This window comes from Antechinus flavipes, chromosome 1 (assembly GCF_016432865.1).
Source record: "Antechinus flavipes isolate AdamAnt ecotype Samford, QLD, Australia chromosome 1, AdamAnt_v2, whole genome shotgun sequence".
Lineage (NCBI taxonomy): Eukaryota > Metazoa > Chordata > Mammalia > Dasyuromorphia > Dasyuridae > Antechinus > Antechinus flavipes.
The window spans coordinates 300,125,591-300,144,735 of NC_067398.1; the positions used below are offsets into that span (position 1 = coordinate 300,125,591).

At 33.8% G+C, this 19,145-nt stretch overlaps 1 protein-coding gene across 6 annotated transcripts in view; it reads right to left on the minus strand.

The window, feature by feature from the left end:
* Positions 1–19,145, minus strand: part of CLEC16A (C-type lectin domain containing 16A) — a 217,043-nt gene that overhangs the window by 13,018 nt on the left and 184,880 nt on the right. For 5 of the 6 annotated variants that reach the window (XM_051963155.1, XM_051963146.1, XM_051963137.1 and 2 more), the window contains exon 22: positions 1,668–1,829. The exons of the other annotated variant lie outside the window; for it this stretch is intronic. In XM_051963155.1, the coding sequence (XP_051819115.1) occupies positions 1,668–1,829 (162 nt within the window). The remainder of the gene's footprint in view (positions 1–1,667; positions 1,830–19,145) is intronic. 6 annotated transcript variants of the gene reach the window in all.

Consider the following 19,145-nt stretch of genomic DNA (forward strand, 5'->3'; position numbering starts at 1 on the left):
CACATTTTAAATTAGGATAAAATATTGCATTTTAAACAGATTTAGGAACTTAGTAGCATTCATTCACTGAGTCTGGGGGTTCTTAATTTTTTTTTTTTTAATGTCACAGGCGCCCTCTCAGCAGTTTGCCAAAACCTGTGGACCTCTCCTCAGAATAAGATTTTAAATGTACAAACTAAATATATAGGATTACAAAGGAAACCAATTATATTGGAATATGGTTATCAAAACAATAAAAATTTTTTAAAAATAGATTGATGGACTCCAGGTTAAGAATCCTAACAGTTCACACTTATTTTTTAAAAATGTTATGTATCTATTAAGAAGAGTTTTAAATTTTAAATGTCATTTTTACACATGTGATCACTGATTACAGTATAAGTGTATGGAAATAAAAATTGTACTTCTAATACAAAATGTAAGCATTAATACAAAGCTTAACAAAGTCTCAGGTTAGTCTTTGACATTCTGATAAAAGTAACAAATTTCTAAGATATAAAACAGAAAACCTGGCAATCACTTTAAATCCCAAATCAGGGTTTCAGACTCTAAGGCTGTTCTCAAAAGACGGTCAGTCACCTCAAATTTCAAGACCAAACTGGGTCAGGAGGGATCAGGTGCTGAATGGAAGAGCATCTAAGTGAAGTGGCTTTAGGATGACCTTTCTGCTTGCCCCTCACTTCAATTCCCAGCAGCTCTCTCAGGCTCATGAATGTCAATAGAAGATCAAGGTAATGGATGCTCGGTAAATGTTATGTGGGGGACTCTTAACAGGATAGAGATACACTGAGCCAAACAAATGGTTGAATGAAAATCATGGCATTTTAACCCTCTACTGAGGACCAGAAAAGCTTAAAACAACTTTCAAGAGAGCAATCTGCAAACAATAGTATATCATTTTCCTGAAGATGAATAAGTACCATTATTGAGTGACAAACTCATATGGCTACACATGAAAATACTAGAGAGATACCACCAACAGTGAAACATAGCCTAGAATCTTGTTAAATCTATTTCATTAGGATAAGTAAACTACCAACTTAATAAGAGTCTAATCTAAATATGCTACATTGCCCATGTCTCTGGGTCATAATTCCTTGACAATGATAGTACAGCATCAACTATAATATAAATTTAAAATGTAAGCACAGTATTTTTTAAAAAAAGAAAAACATTTATGGTGATAAAATTCATTTAAATTTCAAATAAATGAACTTAAGCATACTTTCATCTTTATGGATCCCCCCCCAATAATAACTGGGACTAACTGAGGAAGAACAAAGTTGACAAACTTCATTTCCCTGCATCTCTTGAGTCAGCGAAGGGCTGAATGTGCTTCAATAATAAGTAGTAAAAGAGATTTAATCAGACTAGGTCAATCTGGAAGCAGGAGCAGGCAAGTCAGCAAGTATCATTCAAATTGTCATGAGCAGAAAAAACAGATCAATGGAAAAAGCAATCCAGAAAGCTAAAACTATATCCTCTAGTGTCTATGATGATGAATACCTCATAACACCATCTGATCTAGGGGTGGGGAGGTTCAAGGGAGAAGGGCACCCTGTGTATGAACTGGCCAGTTTCCCAAACAAGATTGAAAATTATGATTTCATAATATTTTTTCTGGCCACTACACATTCCCCATCTTGCCCTTAAAAAATATCCAATACCTGATGGGCTTTGTGCTGCAGAAGGAGTGGAAGTGGAGCTGGGTGCAACCGAGTCACAGCGCCCCGTACTCCCACTACCACTGGAACTGCCACTGGAAGGAGGAGATGATGATGACAGGGGTGACGAACCATGTTGGTTTATACACTGGGCCACAGCAAAACCTGTAAGACAAGACCCTGAAATTCACAAACAGGGACAAAAAAATCATCCAATCTTATCAGGCAAAGATGACCTTAAGATGGACTGAGAAGACCAAAGGATTAGTATTCATTTCAGAAAATCTATGATTCTACAGGTCAAATAAAAAATGAAAACCATTATTTAGAATAATGAATAATTTCTAAGTTGAAGCCAGTGGTCCAACTGGTTGAACATTTAACACAACAAAATTAAAGGTCACAAACAAGAAAACAGAGATGGTTGAATATAAGAATCACAAATCTAAGTTCTTGCTCTTGGCTCAATGATGAGTTTAGTAAGCAGGCCACTCAAAGCTCTGTGTTTCAGAATATTCTTAATATACTGTGCCTTCTTAATTGTAAAGTAAGGACAGTGGTGGTAACTCCTTAATGAGAAGAGTTCTAATTTTAAAATATTTTACAAATGTGAATCATCACATGGAAGCTTAAGGACATTTACAGGATACACACAAAGCACAGAATGAGCACAAGAATGAATGTCTTAATTTATTAGTGAGTTTTCAAAGGATCACCAGTCTAGTCAATTCTAACATCAAATGTTGCTTCTGGCACAAAGAAAGTTTTCTATCAAAAACTATAAAAAGACTCCATAACAACTTGGAATTTCAGCAGGTTTAACATTTTCTCTGGCATGTAATTCTCAACAATTAAAACCAATAGTTTTAGTAGGCACATACTTTCATGCATGAATTAAGTGCTGGCACTCTAAAAACAACAGCTTTCAGTTAAGCGAATGTAGTAAATACAAAATAATAAATCTTGAATGTGGAAAAAGCCATTTGTAAAGAAGTTTTTGTTTAGATTCCCAACAATTTCAAAGTTCTCTCTCATGACTATCAAATAGCCGGACTCTCAATTTGGTGCATGACACCAAAACAAGAACAAATCAGTGATCACAAGGTCTTCTTCATCTGATTACTGTTCCAGGAATATTTTGTGCTTATGCTGGACATGAAGCCTTTTTTCTTTTCATGTTTTCCCTTCAGATTGCCAGACTACCTTTCCCCTTGCTATCTACCTATTTCAGTCCTTTTCATTTTCCATCTTCTTTATAAAGCCAGCCTTTTCTAACTATTTCATTCTACAATGACTTTTGCCTTCTCTAGACTTAAGGCACTAACCTCACCATTCAATCATGCTTAATTAATGTGCATATATACATACATGCATTATATATATATAATATATATGTATCCTGATCCTACAACTGGAATGTAAACTCTTAGAGGACAGGGATCATAGCTTACTTTTCCTTTACATCCTCTGCAGGACCTGGCATGGTGTTATATTTGATTATAATGAATATAAAGTATCTTCTTAACATGGTGGAATATATTATTTTTTTAATAAGCAGGAAAAAAACGGTATCTTCACAGACTGACAGTGAAAATTACAAAACATTTCTGGTCAACAGTCAATAAAAACAATAGATAGAGCACTAGATCAGGAGACAGGAATACCTCAGTATATATCCAGCCTCAGACACTTATTAACTGTGTATGCCTAGGCAAGTCACTTTACTCTGTTTACCTTAGTTTTCTCATCTTTAAAATCAACTGGAAACAGCAAACCACTCTAGTATCTTTGCCAAGAAAAGCCTAAATGAGGTCACAAAAAATTTGACATGACTGAAATGACCGAACAATCACAAAAGTGATATTTAATCCTAGAAAGTATTTCAACAAAGGTTTTTAGAACTTAATATAAGCATCAAGTGAAATGAGCAGAATCAGGAGATTATTATATACCTCAACAACGATACTGTTTGAGGATGTATTCTGATGGAAGCGGATCTCTTTAATAAAGAGAGCTAATTCAGTTTCAATTGATCAAGGATGGACAGAAGCAGCTACACCCAAAGAAAGAACATTGGGAGTTTCTTTTGGGCTTATAGCCTAAAGAAATACTAAAGAAGGGAAAGGGACCTGTATGTGCCAAAATGTTTGTGGCAGCCCTGTTTGTAGTGGCTAGAAGCTGGAAAATGAATGGATGCCCATCAATTGGAGAATGGCTGGGTAAATTGTGGTATATGAATGTTATGGAATATTATTGTTCTGTAAGAAATGACCAGCAGGATGAATACAGAGAGGACTGGCGAGACTTACATGAACTGATGCTAAGTGAAATGAGCAGAACCAGGAGATCATTATATACTTCGACAACGATATTGTATGAGGATGTATTCTGATGGAAGTGGATTTCTTTGACAAAGAGACCTAACTGAGTTTCAATTGATAAATGATGGACAGAAGCAGCTACACCCAAAGAAAGAACACTGGGAAATGAATGTGAACTATCTGCATTTTTGTTTTTCTTCTCAGGTTATTTTTACCTTCTGAATCCAATTCTCCCTGTGCAACAAGAGAACTGTTCAGTTCTGCAAACATATATTGTATCTAGGATATACTGTAACATATCTAACATATATAGGACTGCTTGCCATCTAGGGGAGGGAGTAAAGGGAAGGAGGGGAAAAATCAGAACAGAAATGAGTGCAAGGGATAATATTGTAAAAAAAATTACCCTGGCATGGATTCTGCCAATATAAAGTTATTATTCAATAAAATTAAAAAAAATAAAATAAAAAAAAAATAACACTGGGTAATGAATATAAACTGCTTGCATTTTTTGTTTTTCTTCCCAGGTTATTTATACCTTCTGAATCCAATTCTCCCTGTGCAACAAGAAAACTGTTCGGTTCCACACACATATATTGTATCTAAGATATACTGTAACCTATTCAACATGTAAAGGACTGCTTGCCATCTGGGGGAGGGCGTGGAGGGAGGGGAGGGAAAAATCGGAACAGAAGTGAGTGCAAGGAATAATGCTGTAAAAAATTACCCTGGCATGGGTTCTATCAATAAAAAGTTATTAAAAAAAAAAAGAACTTAATATAAGCATCTATGAAATATTTACCAATAGCAGTCTTTCACCTCATTCCCATTATTTATCAATTTCTCTTTGTACGCTGAAACAGTTATTCCTTCCACACACAGTTTAGCATTTGAAAATAGTTCTATTGTGTAATGTTTTCCAAATGTTTCTTTTAAGTTTTATCTTCTCAATCAGACTGAAGGCTCTGCAAGGGCAGGAATCATGTTTTATAATCCTCAAAATACCTAAAATTCTGGGGATACAGTAGACACTACACAAATATTCACAAATTTATTCAAACATTTATTAAGTATCTATGTGTTAAATACCAGCTACACCAAGCAAAAAACAAAATCCCTTTCCTCAAGGAGTAGAGGGAGGCAAAGAAGCAAAGAATTATATATATATATATATATATGCGCAAATAAACAGAAGATACGATGTGGCTAAAGAAAAGGATAACTATAAAATACTTTAAGAAAATCTGAGAAGAGCATCATCACTTTTATCTAGCAGTGGAAATTAGTGAAAGCTTCACAGAGGTAGCTAGAATTTGACCTGGATGTAATTTAAGCAAAAGGATTTTAATAAGCACAGATGGGGAAAGAGTGCATAATCAAACAAAGAATGCATAGTTGGTCCCAGTATATGGAGAAGCTAGGACAAAAATCAGGGAATTATTTAGCTCGATCAGAATACAGAGTGAATGAAAGGATATTGTGTGTGGATTACAGACTTTCAAGTGCTGTGTGTAAATGAATATTGTTAAATAAGTCTGGAAAAGCAGATTGCAGCCAGACTGAGGAAGTCTTAAATACTAGGTTTAGCAGTTTGTGATTTCTTATTTTATAGATAAAAGTTACTTATTGAAGGAGCTGGGAAGTAACATGGTGAGACCTGAGCATTAGGAAGAATAAATTGGCAGCTGTGTGAAGAATGGATTGGCAAGGGAAGATACTGAAGTTAGTGGGAACAGTCAGAAAGATAATTTTTGCAGAGAAGCTTCTTTACTGTAGATTTAAAATGAAGAATCATCTGTGTCAAAGTGTGTTAAATCTTCTACACACCAGATGATATCAGACCAAATATATGAAGCAGCTATTACCATAGGTCTCAGGTGCTACTTCTTAGGGTCATTTCCCCTTTCCTTTTTACTTCATATTTTATTACTGCATGGCAAAATTTCAGGACCTGAGCTGAACATCAGCATCTGAGATATGAAAGTTCAGGATACTAATGTTCTTTAGTTTACGAATGGATTAAAAGTCTTGCTATATAGATTAGCTAATAAATATTGAACACCTTCACATACTTTGAAAGTGGAAAAATCATCAATCTCAGATACTATTTCTTGTTAGGCCTAAATGAGCAAAGTATTAGCGCACACAGTCTCTTTCTAAAGCTCGTGTGCTTTCCTGATGTTGTTCAATTCAATCTCACCTCCCAGCCCTCTCCTTTCTCTTAATGGCAGTGTGCACTCAAGAATGGTTTGGCTGGGCTACCTTCTACCGTTACTCAGACCACTCTACAACCTCAAGGAATAATTTCATGTACCAAAGGTTGCCACCTTTTCAGAATGCAGCCAGAGGGTCAGATTGGTGCTAAGCAGATCATGTGATGAATAAATTGCAGCTAGAGTATTTTTCTTTCTTACTTGCCTACTGTCTAAGGCAGGATGAATTAAGCTTGGTCGAGATACAAGAGTGTTTCTAAAACTAGTCAAACATACACAGACTGCCAAGTCAAACACATACATTAGATATAATGTATCATGGGGACACTTAAGAATTAGGGCAAATGTAGCTAAGACTTAACTCTAAACATCTCAGATCAATAACCAATGAAAATCTAAATATTTTTTGGAAATATCTCCAGATAATAATATGAAATTCTTTTGTTTAATTGACAAAAACCCTAACATACAACTGAGATCTTCTTTGGGACACAAATCAATTCTTAAGATTCAACAATTGCCCTTCTGGATTTTGTCAATGTTGCATATAAAATGAAATTTTATTGTGAAATTACATAATTTTGGAAACAACTGGAGATTTACCCATGAACTTGTTTTTCACAAATGGTGTTGTCTCCTAACCAAATGGGCCTCTGCTCTATTATTTTCATGCTGGGAACACTCTTCCTCTGCTTCTTGGGATCACTGATTTTTTTCAAGATACTGTTCAAGCAGGAGATCTTTCCTTGGCACCTGGCTCCTAGTACTTATTCCCTAAGATCACCTTGTATCCTGAGTACGTATACACACACACACACACACACACACACACACACACGCTGTATCCCCAATTGGACAGTAAGCTCCTTGACAGTAGAGACTCTCATTTTTCTTTGCCTCCTTAGCACTTTGCATGGTGCCTGGCACAAAGTAGGTACTTACTTATAATATATGTTTGCTGACAGACTAATTTTCTTCATTTTACAGATAAGGTAACTAAAGACTTAATGGCAAGATAACTTTTTGAACCAGTAGATGGTGGACTAGATTCTGATTTTATTGATTCCTATTATTCTTTTCCTATAATCATCTTTATAATGTGACAGCGAGTTACATGTATTCTCATGTGCTTTTTAGATAGAACATAAGACTAATACATTCACATGTTTAAAAACAAAACAAAAAACATCCTTATGACCTGAATGTCTAGGAACCTGGTTTATGTCAGGTACATCTGAGACCCTGTGTGAGCCTTTGGCTCCTCCCTATCAGGGAGAGAATAAAAAAATAAGAAAGAATAATTCATGAAAAATATCATTAGGAATTTGGCTAAAAAGTATCATTTATATATGTTATTTCCAATCTGGGAGCTGTAGTTTGACCCCCAAGAGGTATAAGATCAGTCAACTTTACAGTCAGAAGATGGGTGACTTCCTCACTTGTCTGCAAGACAATTATGGGTTTCCCTTAACCTATTACAGTTCAATATTCTTCCATTCTGCCCTCCTTCCCCACTGGTCTCCTGGGCATTGGATTCTCAAAGAAATAATAATCTAAGTTGAATTTAAGACACTCCAAATAGCTGTACTGGCAATATGTCCTGTTTCTCTCTTTTTCCTGAGCATGTTCCTCTTGAGGTTGTTGCAAGTACTTTTCATTAGGTGTGTTCTGAGCTAGAGAGCAAGGGAGCAATAACCAGTGACTAAGATCTGATCCACTTTCTTCTCCCAAACCACTTTTTTCCCCCATGGGGAAAAAAATCCCCAAAACAAGTTGCACAGAAAAAGCAGATATAGATGGGTTGTACTTTAGAACTCATGCTATCTTTCTCCCCAAACCTATCTCTCTTACAAACTTCCCTATTCTGAATAAATCTAAACTGTACTTATAGGTTTAGATCAGGCCATATAAGCAATTAGAAGGGCATTTTCTTGGCTTTCAATAATAGCTAGCAAGTTGACTATATAAAGGCAAAATACACATTAGTAAGTCAATCACAACACTATTTACCCTCTGTACTTAATGTATATTTCTCAGTTGGGAGAAGTTAAATCTAGCAAACAGATAACTCCTCTTTGAAACTTTTAGATAAAGTTATATAAGTGTAAGTGATCTTAGAATAGAATGCTAACTAGAAAACAGAGGAAGATATGGGGAAATACTATTTTTAAATATATTTTTTGAATGTTTTAAATAAAGGTAAAAAGATGGCTCGAAAAAGATTTCAATGGATTTTTCTTCTTGCTAAACTTAGTTAAAAGATATATTTCAAAACCTTGTTTCAAAAACTTTGGGCCTGAATCTCATTTCATCATTTAAAAAAAGCTATTATACATCAAGGTGATATCTGGAAGATTCATCTGAGAAAGGGAATTCCAATTCATAATTATAATCAACATATGGTATGTAAATACCAACCCCATTGATCTGGTGCAATCATTAAACATGAAATAAAATATGAGTTCACATGAAGACATTCAGTAGGTTCAGGAGAAACTATCTAGTGATCCTATAGTCTTCAACATAAATGACTTTTATAAACTCACGATGGTTAAAGTTTGCCTTTCATTAGCAAATTCATTCAGACTGAATATCAAGTTTCTGCTGCAGTATTCATATTTTAGTACAACCCCAGCTATGCTGGGAAACAGTGAATAATCAATTGGCCTTCTGACCTCACATGCACAGCATTAGATACGGAGTGAGGCCGCGACCTTTATTTTCTAACAAATGCTACTTCATTTAGTCTGTTTTCAACTCTGAGCAAAACTCACTAAATCATTCACAAGGAAGCTAAATATGGGAAGATAGCCCTGGATGAAATTAAGTTGAAATTTTATGTTGAAAATTTCTTTGAATTAATGTTATATAGACGTAAAGAGGGAAAATATGAAGGGAGGAAAAGGCATGGTACCCAGCTGATTCATCATCACACTAAACTGCCAAAGATTTGCATTTCTATTTTTTTCTCTTTGGGTGATAAAAGAACATAGTCATGAATTTATTCAAAACACGTTTGTTAAGAACCTTCAGTGTCTTAGGCACTGAGAGACAAAAAGCTTTGTACCTATTGGGGACTAAGATGTAAGTTCAGAAAACTAGTATATGACATTACTGAAACATATGAGAGCTGTAAAATAAGATTTTATGGAGCAGCAGCACGGGAACTGCATCCTGTGTGAGCAAAGGTTGAAGAGAGCAAAACACAGGGCGCCCTCAGGGGCACAGCAAACCAGCCTGATCATGGCATGGCATGTGAAAAGTAGAAGCATGAAGGAAGAACGAAAGGGCAGGCTGATGGCACTCCATGGAAGGACGTGAAGGGGCAAAAGAATCTGAACTGTATTTTGGAGAAAACAGGGGGTGACATGTTTCTTGGCAGAAGAATGGCACGGCCAGCGCTGTCTGTAACAATTTTTGTTCTGCAAGGGAAAAAATGGAGGCAGTCAAGGGAACAGAGGGGGTGAGACTTAATAGGAGATGAAAATGCCTCTAAGGAGAGTAAAAATTTTCAAGATTTGAGCATAGGAGACAGAGTAAGCAGTAGTGCCACTAACAGAAATAATCAAGTCAAAAGGAGTAATAGGTTTTGAGGAAAAGATAAATTCAGTTTGGGACATGTTGCATTTGAGTTTCCATTGGGATAAACAGGTAGTACTATATTATAAGCTAAGACTTTTCCACTTTAAAACCCCTTTTCATCTGAGAAATTTTTACATGACTCTAGATTATATATATAATAGGCATACAAATCAAACATTTACTGATAATAAATTATAATTTTGCTACCTCCACATTCACTTATGAGCTCTGTATGGTGTCTTTAAAACAACAACAAATTGAGATCAAAGACAATTGAAAATGCAGTACTAGGACTCTAAAAGAGACACAAATCCAGATTTGAAAGCCTCTGTTCATATACAAGTAGCAGCTAAAATTGCTAGAGTGAATAAAAATAGTGAGATTTTTATGTATATTTTTATTAACATATTAACACAGAGATACACATAATCATTCCATTAATCAACAAGCATTTTAAAAAGTGCCTATCATTAGATATGCTAGGCAGAAATGAGATTTTCCCTGTCCTTAAGGAATTTATAACCACTCACCCTTCTCTGTCATCCTCCATCCCCTTGTTTTCCTCCCCATTTAAGGAAAAAAACTCTTGGGAAACAACTCCACTGAGACACTGGGGGAAAGGATGAGGTACCATCAAAAAAAAAAACAAAAAAAAACGAGCACAGAAATAGGAGAAATCAGAGAATATTATGGTATAGTGTACAGATATAAATAAACTAATTATGACAAATTTCTTTTTTTTTCTTTTTTCTGAAACAGTCAAAATGGGGAAAATGAGATGCAGAGTTGATAAAAGGATAGGATAGAAAAACTGTGGAGAAGCAGATGGGCTTAATCAAGGGGGCAATAAATTTATTGTGGTTGAAATTAGCTCTACACACAGTGGTTACAATTGCTGAAACTCAAAATAAGATACCAAACCAAAACCATTATTAAAACCCTCACTCTTTTTTGGAAGTAACCAAAGTGCTTAAAGTACATATAAGTGACACTTTACCATTGATGCTTTTATATACACACTATACATATATGTGTATGTGTGTGTGTATACATACATAAACATGTTTGCATTACACTTATACTTTTAAAACATTTTCTGGTTCCTGTTAAAATAATATTTTGTCCTAAGTATTGTACAGTCACAAAATCTTTTAGCCTGTAGATCTGCTTACCATTTTGTTACTTCTTGGAATTTTTGAATTTTTAAAAATTTTAGAAACTTTGTCAACTTCCTGAAGATGAAAATTTGCTTTTCATTATCTTGCATTTTCTTATTATTTCTCCCAAATGTATTCTTTTCTGGCTCCTTTTATAATTTCCCTCCAAATAGAGTCTGCCATTCACAGACAAGATCGAAACTCAGTGCACACATTTCAGTAGTGCAGTAAGGTCTAAGAAATTAGTTTTTATCTTTAACTTGTACAAACACACTGTGTTCTGTAATTTTATTTACTTCTGCCATCTCCAAGGATATGTAACAATTTACCTGCTTCCCAGGATTCAGATGGCATTAGGATAATTATCACTGCTGTAGATCTTGTCAGATCAAACCCCTCCTTTTTTGGGAATTTTGCTATTTAATTTGGAATGCCAAGAATTAGCATATATTTAGGCAATGCCTATCTTTCCTACGTCCACCCCTCTCCAGATCTTATTACTATCTGTAAATTAGAAATTATGGCTCAGTAACAGTCTCTCAGGAATAGATTTTTAGGACTTATTTCTGAACCTTTTATCTATATCTTCTCAATATCCATATCTATCTATATCTTCTCAATCTTAATTGAAGACAGAACAAGAAGAAATGAATTTTCACTATACAAATGGGGAATGAAGAATAGCTATCAGAGAAGACTTCCAGATAGTAAGAGTCAAGAACCTTATGGAACAAAAATCTATTTCCTCTATTTTATTATAGGAGTTGACAAACTACAGCTTGAGGTCCAAATAAAAATCTAAAAGCAATCATTAGCTCAAGGCCTCTACAAAAAAGAGTAATGAGCCATATTTGGCCTCCAGACCATAGTTTTTTGACTCCTGCTCTCTAAAAATTATCCATATGCCATATATCCATATGGCTTGGGTATCTTGTGTACTAGGTACAGCCCTGTTTGAAGCAAAGTTCTAGTCATTTCAATGATTTCCCAATTTTTTCTTGTATTTGTAGTATCTCATTAATACTACCTTTTTTTGCTTCAGGATGAAAGCAGCATGTAGAAATTACATGGAGAGTATTCATAATGTACATACTCTTGGTGATCATGTATAGAGGATATATAAAGTGATTATGTAAGGAGTTCCAATTCTTTTCAAAGGCATTAATAATTTCCATAAATACTTAAAGTACTCCCAAATTAGTAAGCCATTTCATTGATATTATTTTACATTTGACTATAATATGAAGATAATGCTTAGGATCTTGATTTTGTGTTGAATGAAAAGCCATTACAATCATGGATATGTTTGTGACATTTATGTTTGACCTAACGCAGTGACATTCAGTCACAAATGATATAATAAAATGAATAACAATAATTTCTTGAAATCTATACATGCTAAAGAAATTTATACAATATTACAAAAAAATCTAGATATTTAATCAGACCCAATCAAATTTTGAAATTCTATATGTGAGGCCCTTAGGTAAACTTATTACTTTGTAATTTGGGTCTTGACATACATTGTGGGAAAAAGCAAATCATGCTTCCATTCTTTCTTATTTCTTTGAAATAGGTATTCCCTAAATTTCTATCCAGTTTTGTCTTTTTATACTCATTCCCATGACAAACATTCACTTGAATAGCTCCAACCTTTGCACAGATGTCACAACAATTAATTTGATAAGTAGAACAAAAAAGTTTTTGAACTATTGTAAGTGTTTTTGATTTGTTAAAACAAATATTATATTTTTCACAAGTTTTTGTTTTACCTCATCAATATTAACAAAATGATCAAAAAGATGTTGCAGATAACATCCAAAGTAATTGCTTTGAATTTAGTCAATAAATCTAGCACTTAAATATAACGAAACCTCTAGCATAAATGGAGTTTTATTTGAGCAAAACAAGTACTTCATCACATGGTGATTTAGGAGACTATGAATAACTTGGTGCCTTAAAAACTACTTGTTTATGCCTTTCTTAAAAACAGCAATTGAATGTTTCAAGAGTAAATAAGATTACAGATTTAAAGGCTGAAAAGGACCTTAGAGCCCTAAAACAACTCCCTCATTTTATAAATGGGGAAAGTGAGGGCTAGAGAAGCTAAATGATTACCCATGTTTACAAAATTACTAAGAATAGTAGAAACAGATGCAAACTCTGACTCCAAATTCAATGCTTTTTTTTCTACTTTATAAGATGATAAATTTAAGAACTAAGGATGCCTTTAAATTCTGTAGACATGTTTAGAAATTAGTTTATTAAATATGCTGTATAAGAAAACACAAGTCTCTCTTCACCTGAAACTAGATCTCCTAAATCTTAATTGTCATGGGTATAATGAATATATACTAATCACATGTTACTCTTTCATTTGGTATTTCTTTTTTTAGATCCAATAAGTAGTAGACATCCCTTATTAAGAGTAATTAAATATATAAACCTTGGTTATATTAACATAACTATAAGTAACTGCAAGTTACTTATAGAAACTTATAACTATAAGTTCTAGTAACTTATAAATCAGACTCAATTATAAAGTAGAAAAGAATTTTGGTATGTGTTAACTACATTTAAAAAATCTGAATATTGATAGATCCTGTTGGGCAGCGTGCTGCGGCAAATGTGTTCTCCTATTAGTTAATCACCTGCTGTATTTTGAATTGAAGCCATTGCTGAAGTTTTGTCTTTTCTTCCCCCCTCCTCAGTTGAAATCAATCTCAATCTTAAAAAGCTGGCAATTTAGACAGTGCTCCAATAGAGTTTCAGCAAATTAAATAAGCTATATGTACTTTTGCAAGGATCTGGGAAACAGGAAGGGTTTGAAGAACCTTTGAGACATAATCTAGACTGTTCTAGTCAATTAAGCTTTTCGTGTTTTTCCTTCCTTTCCATCACTGCACCAAACATTAAAATAACTCTTAACTATTTTACATTCATAGTTTGATTTATTTTTAGTATTAATATTTAGAATAAAATTGATTTCCATCTCTCAACATCAAATTTTAAACTTTGCCACTTTCTTGGAAGCACCTTGTTTTTCATGCATCTTTAATCTCTCTCCAAAGCTTTTTCTCATCTGACTGCAAACATGGGTTATCTTGCCAGTCTTAAAAACATGATTCCATACCACAACGTTCCTGTTTTATCTCTTTCTTTCTTTCATGTTCAAACTTCTCAAAACATTTCTCTCCAATTGATGTCTCTATTTCCTCACTCCCCTACTGCCTTGTGGTACACTCCCCTGGCAGTTGGGCCTACCATCCAATTGGAATTTCTCTCCAAATAACATTAAACAAATATTTATTAAGTGTTTGTTATGTGCACAGCACTTGTTCTTGGTGCTAGAGATTTTAAAAAAAAGAAAAAAAAAGAAAAAGGGAAACAGTTTTTGTCATTAAGGAACTTAACAGTCTACTTAAGGAACACAAAGTAACAAACACCCGCATTGACATAGCATCTTAAGATCATGCAAAGTGAATTTTTTATACCAACTCTAAGAGGTAGACAATGAAACTACGATTATTCTCAATTTATAGATCAAAAAACCTCTGAAGAGAACAAGTAACTTATCCATGATTAGCAGTAATAACTGAACCCAGATCTCTTGACTATGTCATGGACAATCAACTATCCACTATTTCATTATACTACATAAAGATAGACAAATCTTTGTTTTAATAAGTCCGTATAAACTCTTTGGTATGAATACTAGCCTAACAAAATTTTTTTTAAAAAATCAATTACAGATAAAATGATTGATTTAAAAATATATATATGATTTAAACAGAAGAGCTTCCAAGGACAAAAAAAAATATGCCTAGTATTTCTATGACTCCTTAAAATCTATTCCATCATTCCATTGTTTAAAAAAACTTGATTTTTAAATTTTTTCTTTTCCTTTGTTTTAAAAAAAGGCAACAGAAAGATCACTGTGATTTTGTATTGTCTGTTCATGTATTTCAAATACTTGGGGGAAAAACATATATTTTACTGATTTTACATCCACAAAGAGGCAGGAATAGTAACTGGAAAAATGACGTAATTGTCCTGAATTCGGTTTTTAAATATTCTGACATCCTTCCCATTTCCTCCACATTTATTATTAACAATTGTCCAAATCATTTTATGTGTTATACTTTATCCTTTTTCATCAAAAGAATTTAAGGTTTGATATATAGTCTAGGGATGGAGTGAGGCAGGTGAGATTTTAGTTTGCTTCTTTCAGTCTGTTTGTTCCAAAGTCTCTATGGAAAATTTTTATATTAAGAATTAAAGTTTTAGACGTATACATTCTTGGGAATATCTTATCTTTATTTTAAATGAACCCTGATGTCTAAATTCAGGTGATTGACCTACCAAATATTAGACTTCAAATTTTCCCAGGACCAAAACATAGTATGAAAGTTCTATGCTTTGAGTGAAATTTAGTGAAGAACATTTATGCCACTGGACAATTTTTTTCATTAAGAAAAAATTTATGCTTTTTCAGGATGCAATTTACTTTTCCACCTCTAGTCAATGATATTAAGAATGGAATTTCCATCACCTACAAACAGGTAAAAAATATATATCTAAAATAAGCAAACTCCATTTGCTATATTTCAATGCAAAATGGGGATTGCTGCCAAAAGATTTGTGCACGAAATGCTGTCCAAATGAACTAAACATCCAGAAAAAGTTGTATTCCCTTCCTTTTCCCCCAGGAAAAAGATTTAGGATTGAAAATCTAAAATCTTTTTTGGAAAAAAAAAGTAGCAAGTACCTTGTTCTTAATAGGAAAATATGCACATAAAAACCTCCCCAAAGGAAGGTTCTTACCAGACTTCCTATCAGAACAATATGGTTGCAATCATTAATTTTTCCTAGGCTTTTATCCATTCAAATAAAAATGTCCCAAATGACTGCCCTTGCTTCCAGTTTCCTTTAAAAGGCAGCACCACATTTGAGATCGATGTTTTCCTTTGAAGTGAAGTCTAAATTTATCCTTCCCTTCATCCTGCTACTTTCTTTTACCACTAGACTCAACCCAGCAAGCTAATCTATCCCTTTCCTTGATGATTCCACCTTTCACATTCTGTACACTGTTATTGTTCAGAATGTACACATATATCTCTTTTAACTTTCTTTCAAAATCAAAATTCTCTTAATGATTTTTTTCCTGCAGCAGCTTTGCTTTGTTCCCTTTAATAACAACACTTCATTTACAGTGTTTCTTGATTCACAGATCTGAAATTCTATCCATAAAAGTAATCAGGTTTGCTTGCTATGATTTGCTTTTTATAAGTCTCCTACCCCCACTCAAAAGTGGCTGATTGTTCATTATTTGATTGCCTTTCAGTAGTGGAATGATGTAGACTACTGTGCTTTATTGACTGAACTAAATCACACAACTTATTTCTTTCTTGGTATAACTTGGAAAATTGCCCTGTGAATGAGATTTCAGTGATTGATTTAATGCCTGACATCCAAGAGCCAGCATTCCTAAAATCTTTACACTTGCATGTAGTTTCATAAAAACCATTCCTAACAGGAATTCAAGCTGTGATATTTTTTTGTTGTGGTCTTGTACCTTACCTACATTTAGTAGAATGTAGGAAGAATAAAATAAAAACACTAGTACATATTAAAAAATAATTCACCTTTAAAAAACTAATTTGTATGGAAAAGCACACAATGTAACTCTAAAGTACCTTGATTTAAAACAAAATAAAACACAAATCCTTAAATTGAAATTAAACCTTCACATTTAATTCTCTGCTATTATACTCAAAGAACCACCAAGACATTCAGAAACTTTAAAATGTGGTTCCAAAATATGATATGTAAGTAGATCAATTTTCTGGAAAAAGTGGTAATAAATAAATAGACTGAGCTCTAAGTCTTTAAAAAAGAAGTCAAATGTATTTGATATTCCTCAAGTACCCAGAAAGACCTAAATATTAATAAATTTGTCTTCACAATTTATAATCCTTTGGTACCAGATATATCACCAAGAGAATAGAGAGGAAAATGTTTTCCAGTTTTAGAACCCACCTTAACTATGATAGTGCTTAGCCATTTAATAGAACAAAAATACTGGGGGCTTAAACAAAAAGCTTATGGGTATTCCAGCTGTTTTTATCAATGTCAGATCCAATTACTTTTGGCTGCTTCTACACATAAAATGTGATCAAGTTAACTCATCTAAACAGAATCCCATCCTCCAGTACCTTAATCAGGATGAAATATGGCTGCTTACCTTGCCTTTGGTAATACACTTGCCACTTTGATAAATCATCTCTTTTACTCTCTCTGTCCTTTATTTTTCTGAGTTCCTTGGCCTTTTATTGCTTTTCGGGAGTTTATCATATTGAACCTTTATCCTTTTCCAGGAAACCCTATTTTTTCTTTCCTTTTACAATTAATAAATAATAATGAGAGCTTCCTTTGACATAAATACATCCTGGTTCTCAAACAGAACTTGCTGCAGCTTCTTTTCTGCAATAGTTATTTATCTTTTGCTAAAAGATGTATTTCCTGCCCTGCCCCAACCCTCCTCCAAAAAAAAAAAAAAAAAAAAAAAAAAGGGATAGTTTTGGCATGGTATTGATCTTAAAGAAAAGCAGATAGTCCAGATCTTTTAAAGTCCATTGAACACTCTTGGTCCTACAAAACTGCTCCAACAGAATAACCTTAGGAATAATGCAGAATAAAGAACAATGGCCTAGGAACATCTCATCGCTTTGGGAATTTGGTAATGTGTGACAGGATTAAGAATTCTGGATTATACTTCTAAAAAATCCACTAAAATTCTCAGAGAGAATGAAATTTTGAAATACTAATGAAAATCAAGATATTTTCTTGTCTCTGATAAATAGAAATCAAGTTCTAGACAAAGAGGTGCTTTTCATCTGTTTTTCTATTTCAATTTCACAACACAAAATGCAAAGGACTTTAGAGGTTCACAATAAATGCCCACAGAAGTAATTCTAATGACCGACTTTTCTTTTCATAAGTCATGATTCTGAGGTCAGACCACAATCAAAGCAGATTTCTGGAAAGGTATGAAATGAAAACTTATCTCATAACTTACAGGAAAGAAAAGGGAACAAATGTTACTTTACCAGTAATAAGAATTTCTTTTTCAAAATGGGGATGGGGGGAAGGAATGGAAGAGTAATAATTTTAGGGAAAAGGAAAGCTGCCAGGTGTTTCTGGAGCTCATTGAGATCTTCAAATTAATATGGAATGTACTAAAAGTTTCCAATTTTTTAACAAAAATTTGGATCACTGTGAGGAAAATGCTACAAAAAAAGCTGGCTTTGACTAATGCTGCCTGCAAATCAGATAATATGGTACATAAGTTCTGAAATAGACCAGTGTTTTAATGTGGCCCTGACAAGCTGGTAACACGTTATGATTAGTAGTAATTATGATGAATAACACTGACTTGAAGGATTACAAAAGGATACACTCAAACATAACAACTTTAAAAAAGTTCAGATTTCATATCATGCAGTTCTCCAATCTTAGTATGTCTGCTCATCTGTTTGTCTCTCTTTCACACACAAACACAAATAGGAAAGAAAAAAAAAGGTTACTTTTTTCTCTCTCTAAAGAAATATTAATAGAAATAGCATTTTATTATACTTTTGTTTCTTACAATCTCGTGAGGGACCCACTACTAAAATATAGGAAGTGATAAGAGCCTTAATCTAAATCTCTGCACTGTTCACCAGACTAGGGATTTTTCTTTCTATCCTTTGGCTTATACCAAACTTTGGACCAAAGGAGTTAGGAAAACTTTGGATCTAATGCTTCTCATGTTCTATTAAAAATTTACCTCAGTAATTATTCTTTCCAAAGGTATTGATGCAATCACGTTAATGTGAAATATTGGTGTTGATGCTGGTTGTTTTCTGAGGTTTTGTTTGTTTGTTTTTTGAACTAGAGCTTCAAGTTACATTGTAGAGCATTTTTTAAGTTCTAGAAAGACAGAAATATTATTATAGAGTATGAACACTTGTAGCATATGGCACTACATAGTTCTTCCAGATGATTTGTTCTCCAGCTGTTAGGCACATGCATATGCTATCAGCTACAGGCCTCTTTGTCAACTAAATTTGGGTCATTAGATCTCACACGCAGGATGACTCAGAACCTGACCCTATTAACAATTTTATTCATACTCCAGAGAAACATGATAAGATTAAAATATCCTGA